General features: G+C 34.5%; 1 protein-coding gene across 4 annotated transcripts in view; it reads right to left on the reverse strand.

Moving 5' to 3' along the window:
* The window catches only part of LOC107094690 (casein kinase I), a 54734-nt gene extending 47459 nt beyond the window's left edge, over positions 1 to 7275 (reverse strand). For all 4 annotated transcript variants that reach the window (XM_015390473.1, XM_015390471.1, XM_015390472.1 and 1 more), the window contains exons 1-2: positions 7162 to 7275; positions 357 to 1119 (exon numbers count right to left, since the gene is read on the reverse strand). In XM_015390473.1, coding sequence (XP_015245959.1) covers positions 357 to 584 — 228 coding nt within the window. In that variant the 5' untranslated portion in view covers positions 585 to 1119; positions 7162 to 7275. The remainder of the gene's footprint in view (positions 1 to 356; positions 1120 to 7161) is intronic.
* Positions 7276 to 7518: the final 243 nt, after the last annotated feature.

Consider the following 7518-nt stretch of genomic DNA (forward strand, 5'->3'; position numbering starts at 1 on the left):
GATGTTTTTAACAAGGTTCTTAAAATTTTTGGTAAAGTATGGAATGTAAGTTATTAGTTTTCAGGTCTGGATTAGTGTGGAAAAATAACACCCTAAAGGTGGGTTTTATAAAAGCAAATCTATCCAAAAAAGTTTACCTGTAGTTACCTCTAAAAAGTAATTATGGTTTAACAGTTTTCTGTTGCAGAGTTGCAAAATGAGGGAAAAAATACTGTTCATATTCTGCTACTTTCTTTTGTATCTAAGCATCAAAAACGTATGCCAATAAAAATGAATTAAGATGCAGTGTTTGTAATGTGAGGCTATATATAAAGGGTAACAGCAGCTTGATGTAGTTTCAGAAGTTATGAACTTACCAATTTGATGGCCACATATTCATTAGTATAGAGGTTTTTGCCCAGCCTCAGCTCTCCAAAGTTACCACAGCCAATTTTTTTGCCCACACGAAAGTTTGGGCCAACCATAAGAACTCCAGAATTGGTCCCTGTACCCCTGCCGCCATGTCCAGTCCTGCTGGTCGTCGTCTTTGACATCTTTTTTCCTTCCTCTGCCTCTCCTTTGCCCCCTCTCTTATCAAAATCCATAAGCTTATGATACCCTGGCCTCTCCACGGTTATTTTCCAGCCATGCAAACCATAGACACTCCAATAACAATAGTGGAGGATACTTTAGAGGGAGACAAATATTGCAGCAAAGAGGAGAGGAGTCGCTGTTAAAAAAAATCCTGGCCAAGACAGCAGGTCAAGTTGCCCGTGTCTCACTCATGCAGCTCGTCCCTTTTTGTTTTGCAGAGTGTGTTGGATATTAACAGGGGGCTCCCCTCTTGTAGGTGTCTTGACTCCAGGATCAGAGCAGAATTTCCATGGCCTGTGAAAAACGCTGGTTTCACTACGCTCTTCCCGTTGAGACGCACACAACACTAATCAGTAAAAGCCCTCCAAAGCGCAGCTACAGCTTCCACAAGGCCACTTGGGAACGTCATTTGGAGCGCCTCCTTCCTTCTGGTCACCCTTCATTCACACAATGGAGACTCTCCATGTTGCAGGGCTACACCTGGAGGCAACCCAAACGTTGAAGGAACAGCAACACCGGGAACAGTTCGGACTGTTGTCACTTTATCTGCAAAAATAAAAAACATACCAATCAGTTTATAGATAAAAACAATGTTTTTAAAAGCCTGTAACTGCAATCCTCATCATTAGTCACAAATTAACCAAATCACTTAAACCTTATTTTGATTTAAAGGCATAAATCTTCCTAGACTTATGGCACCTGCACAAACTGAACATATTTCATTAACCTAGAAAGCAAGATTGTTTGAAACTGCATATATTCAGATCAGGTTGACAAATGTTTTTCACCTTTTAGTTACTGTATAAAATTATAAGTGTGAACTATGACAACATGCCTGCATTCTCAGATAGGGTTGATAAACAAGAATTAGAACTAGAACTAGCATTCCAGCTCCTGGAATCCTTCAAATTTTTATTTCCGAGTCCTATTGCACTGTCCAAAAACAGAAGCCATTACATAATAATTTCTTTAAAGTAACACAACATTTTATTTTAAAATTGCACTTTAATTTTCAACCGTATTAGTTTTTATGCTATTCTGCATTCTATTACTGCAACATTTTTCTCATTTCTATAAGAGTTTTTTTCTAATTCATTTATATGCATTTTACTATTCCTCTTTAAAAAATTTAGGAAAAAATTATTTTTCATTTTAATTCACTATTAGAATATTTTTCCTCGTTTTTGATCTTGTAAATTACTTGATTAAAGACGGAGTAATATTTATTGATGCAATGTTTCCTTCAGCATATCACATTTAATACAATTTGGTCTAAGTAAAAGCAATAAATAAATACAACAAGAGAGTTTCACCTAAAATACCAACTGAAAAAAATTGTTGAAATTTCATGCCCATAAAACAACCCAGTTATTGTCACAATAGCTGGGAAACTTGCTAATAATGATTGGTTATCAAGTCACTGAGGTTTTGTTTTTTCTTTTCTTTTGCCGTTTTGCAAAAAAAAAAAAAAAAAAAAAACCTTTTACTTCAAATATCAAATTATGCCGACTATGGGTGCTTTGTACTACTGCTGAAATACGATATTAGTGCTTACTGGTGCAAAGAAAATTCAATACAAAAAAAAAAAGAAAAGGAAAAAAAAATCAATATGAGCAGAAATATTCCACTGAAGATTAGACAGAATTATTGTACAATTAAAACCTATTGGGTAAAATTCCACACAGTGTGTAAAAGCTAACAGATTAAATGTTCACATGATAGACTAACATCTGGATAAAAAACATTTTTAGTCTGATCCAGTCCATGGGTAGTTTTGAAAGCATGTTTGTCCTATGACTAGCACAAAAATAAGAGAAATTAGATACTCCAAATTTGTGTGAAGGACCATGTTTGGGAGAAAAATCCTTTTATAAGATAATTGAAGTATTTGATAGGAAATATCAACATGAAGCAAAAACAACATTGATATTAAGCTCAACAATCTTTTTTCTAAATTTTTGTGAACAAGAGTGTCCAGATGCTTCTGAATAACATCATCAACTAGATCCTCATTCTCGATTATCCAAGATGCTTATGCTGATAAAGAAGGCAGGTTATGCACGCAATAGCTACAGCCAGCTACTCTTCTATAAAGAAAGGCACTTACACAGATCAATGACTGCTGTAATGCCTAATTTCGACATAATTTGCATCATCGGAAAGCATCCTGCTGGATGTATTCGGATACTGTCTAGTCAATGGATAACTCAGTTACATATAGCAGAAAAAAGTAAAGCCCTTCAACAAACAACAAAACAGTTTTTCAGAAGACCGACAAACAAGTTAGATTACTGTTCATGAATCAGATTTGACACCTTATCTTGGAATTTGTTTTATCCATTCACAACAGGCACAAGACATTATAATTACCATGGCTAGTGACGCTTGAAATGTTTTAAGATTTCTATTAGTGAACTATTCAAATTTATCCAAGGCAAACCTGCATGCTTAAAGGTTAACAGTTCTTTATTGCTGCAGTTTGCACACCTGGGAAGCAGAAAAAAAAACGCATACCCATGCATGCCAGTCATTAATCTAAGTGTTCCTTGTTGTGCAACAAATGACTGATGCTTGCAGAAGGAAGTAAGATGAAAATGCCCAACCTGGTCACAAGATTATTGATAACAGGATAAAAAGACACATATACAATACATATCTGATAAGAAAATGTGATTAAACTAGTTTATAGGAAACCCTGCAATTTATAATTTTGCGAGTCCTAAATAATTGTAACCACTGAAACCCCGCAATTTATTATTTCACACAGCTTTTATAGGGGGATTTTATAAATGAATGAGTAAATTACTTGTGACATCATGAAAGCAATGAAATTAGCTTGAAATGAAAAATGGAGTATGTAAGCTAATTTATATGACCAAATTGAAAATAAATTACTCTTTTTGCACCATGGTATACCTCAGAGAGAACCATGGAGAAGCCTTCTAGGTTAGCTCCATTAGAATAGTTTATTGAAACAATACTCATAATTGTTTTTATATATAAATATATGTTTAATCATTTGCACATTTTTGCCTCCACAAGTATAGAAATAATCTCAAAAGAGGAAGGCTATTTTAACCACAGCTTCTGGTTTATGTTTCTCATGTCAAAGACTGGTGTATTACCAGCAATAGCCTAGCATTGATACCTGTCTGAATTTATAAAGAAATAAAGAAAGTGCAAACTATGTTTGTTGAATCTGTAATAAACTATTTTTCAAAGTAAGAGGTTTTTAAATCACTTCATCTGTACAGCACACACCTAGAGCCTGAAACTATTACACATTGGGCAAAGCTGGTCTAAAATTTAGATCTAAAAAGGAAAGAATTACTTGGTTGACGATACTAATGGCTTCAAAACAGCACAGCAACTGTTAAGAGTCAAAATGGAAGCTATATCTAGGGTTTGTATTTTTTTTTTCTCTTTTATTTCTGTAATACTTACAGCTCGAAAAAATTTAAATAAAGCAAGCTCATACCTCAAGATGTGCAGAGATTACAGACACAGTAGGGGGGGTTAATGCCGGTTTTTTTTTTAAGCCAATCAAACGGATTTGACACAAATTAGCTGCAAGTTAAATATTTTCAGTGATTAAAAAAGACAGATACAACTACGGTACCCATTTCTAGTGTGCAGTGTTTCTAGTTTCTTCATTGAATTGCATGCTTGTTTTTGTTTTGTTTTTCAGACAATAAATGTCACTAAAACTCTTTCAAATGTTTTTATGCCTTTGATTTTTTTTTTTTGTGTATGCAGCATATACGTCTTTTTAATCAAACTGAATAAAACGTTTTTCTGAGGGTTTATCCCCGGCATTTGAATTGTACAAATACAATCTCGCCCTAAAGTCATCAAAGATTTAAGATATTCTGGTGTCTCAAATTTAGTTTCTTTTTTCTGAAAATCATTAATAAGACCTCTCCTAACTGACATTTGCTTATTTGAGGAAAAAGTGATTTGAATGAAGAAAATTATGATTATTTTTGCAAGAATTTCTACATTTTAATGTACTTTAAAATGCAGCAGCTGTTTAATAATCATTCACATTTATTAATTTGTTTTGAAGTATAGTTGTTTTGAAAAAAGAAATGCCAACAAATGTGGTATTAGTTTGAATACAAGCAGAGAGGAACTACTTTGTACAAAACAGTAAGCAGAGCAGAAGACCAAGATTTTCTTTTGAACGGCACTTGTATTGAATATACTACATTCAGCAACAGCAGCCTTAATTTCAGTTCCTTGAATGGAAATAATACTACTGGCTGTGCCAAACGCTCTGCAAAAGATGGGAGTTAAAAGAATCCCTATAGATTGTTAAAAAAAGGAATCACATTAATTTCAACTTGGTTAATATCCACAGGTCATGAGGTTATACCCATTGGTGCCTAAAAGACAAAATAACAACATAGACCATTAGTAATAGTTTAAAAGTACCTGTACCTGTATACTAAAATAGTTATTTGACACTTGACCACATGGCTTTATGACCTAATCAAAACAATAGCATAATGTTAAAAAGCTGAAAAGACTGGTATGAGAGTTTACAAGCCAAAAGATCATTTCTAATCCCTTTAATACTGTCATGCTTACTGACTAAAAATAAAATAATAAAGAAAGAAGAGATTGAAAATAAAAAGGGGAGATTTCATCTTTTTATAATAATCCAAGATTACTTTATGGCTAAGGTAATAAATATTTAATGTTGGCTAGGGTAGATCATTACAGGACCCCTAATTTCTTATATCTCCACATTCCAGAGTTGTATTTTTAGTGTTCCTCCAGAGTCACTTATAAGTTCAATTTAAGTAAGATAGAAGAAAAAGAAAAATTGGATGGATGGTAGGGGTGTAAATAATAATCGTTTTGTCCACAAGAGTATCGATTCATGTTTTGTTTTTGCAGTCTATTTTTATCCATTTTCTCCAGAAAGTCATTCTGACTCCCGTGCTGTGGTGGCGCTAAACCTATTTTGCCCTCCTACCTCGCATTATTATTTTTCAGTGAATGACATATTCATAGGCCTAGGTGGAGTACAACTTTGCTACTTCTGTTATTTGCTACTGTTTTTCAAATAAAATGCATAACGATATTACAGCTTTCATTGACTTATTTCAAAGTTGAATCACTGTCTAGCCTGTAAGGTTAAAAAAAATAAATGAACCAATTAATCTAATTGAATCATATCATTGTGTATTCTTGAGTATCGAAAATAATCGAATCGTTGGGTCAGGAAATAGATACTGAATCGAATCGAATGATGGGTGTGATTTACACCCCTAATGGATGGATGGGTGAATGCATGGATTTCTCAAATCAAGTTACATATTGTTCTTTGGCTGTATAGTAGCTCACTGTATACTCTAAACCCTGAAAAGGTAGAGCACTTTAATAACATTTACTAAAAAGGCTCATGTCTACGATTAAAAATAAAAATTACTTAATAAAAATCCACATTTTGTAATTGATTTCGGTTTGAATATGATGAATATGGGTTTGAAGTGTTCCAATGTAAACTACAAAAAGTAAAATACCCCCAGCATTGTCAAATACCACACAAGATTCCCAAATAGTCTAGCTACATACGATACTTTGGTACCAAGGGAAGATGACCTGAAATGAAATTTGTTTTGTCATACAAACCTTTACATCTGCTATCACACCTGCTGGCCTTCAGGCGTATGTAGATAGAAGCTAATGGCTAACAGGCTTCCGAAGCGATTTTAACAGCTGTCATTCAGCGTTAGCTTCGGATAATCCCAAAATATACTTTGAACACTTCTCGATACCATGTTTAAAACTCAGTTATTACAGTAATATATGTGAAAATGTAAGCAAAACAACTAAAGAGAAGCGAAAAGCTAGCGTTAACCACGGACAAGGCCAGATAGTACGAGGCTAAACAGTTAGCTTAAAATCGCTCTGTTGCTAATTTCTAGGTACGAAATTGTAGCCTTCGACGTTATTTTTCGAAAGCAGTTCCCGGTTATTGTGATAATATGGTTAGTTTCCGAGCTTCATATAATTTCCAACACACGATTAGGCTAAGAGAGCTAGCAACCAATAAACACCGTCAAATTTGGCCCAAATATCTGATAAAAAAATTTAAAAAAGGGTAACATTTTCTGTTAGCAACGCAGTTAAAAACAACAGGAAAAAAACATGACAGTTTACATAACAGTAACCAAATTGAAAAAGTAAAAGCAATAGGGAGCATAAAATATTCATTGACTGATATACCTAATGCTACCAAAGCTAGTTCGTTAATGCTTTATAACTGAGAAAAACATCCCAAATGACGCCGCGAGGAGTACTATCCCCTTGAGAAACACTCATACTAAATATATTTAATCTAAATCACCCAAATATGTCGTGTTTCAGGTTAAACTTCGGTTACGGTTCTTACCCTAAGCACTACCGGGCAACTCCTTAATCCAGCCAGCCGAAACTGCTCAGAGAGCGGCGCAGCCTGGATCTCACAGACATTTAGCAAACTAGCTCACCGAACGAAACGGTTAAAAACGAAACACTGTCACCAACTGTCTCCCCCTTTAACGAATCAACTTTAGTCGTTAAAATACAGCGTGTTACCTTGTAATGTTCAGCTATCGAAACCCAGTCGAAGTCATGGTTCTTCGATCGTTGGCTTCTTTCCCGTGTAGCTCCTCTTGTCCCCAAGTTGCTATGATTGCACAGCGATGAAGTTGGTGTCTGATTCTGTCCTTGCGAATCGGCACACCGTTAAAGGGATAGTGCACTCATTTTAAAACTAATCAGGCAGAAGTTTCTATAAAACAACCAAATTACTTTAGATTTAGTTTGTGTCAGCTTTGATACTTTTTCTTTTTCTTATTATTTGTTGTGAATCTCAAAATGAAATGTAATCTTATTTTTATTATTGTTCAACTCTTTTTGCATTATCCATTCCATGAGATGTGTGATCATGGG

This window comes from Cyprinodon variegatus, unplaced genomic scaffold, assembly GCF_000732505.1.
Source record: "Cyprinodon variegatus isolate N-32 unplaced genomic scaffold, C_variegatus-1.0 Scaffold501, whole genome shotgun sequence".
Taxonomy (NCBI): Eukaryota; Metazoa; Chordata; class Actinopteri; order Cyprinodontiformes; family Cyprinodontidae; genus Cyprinodon; species Cyprinodon variegatus.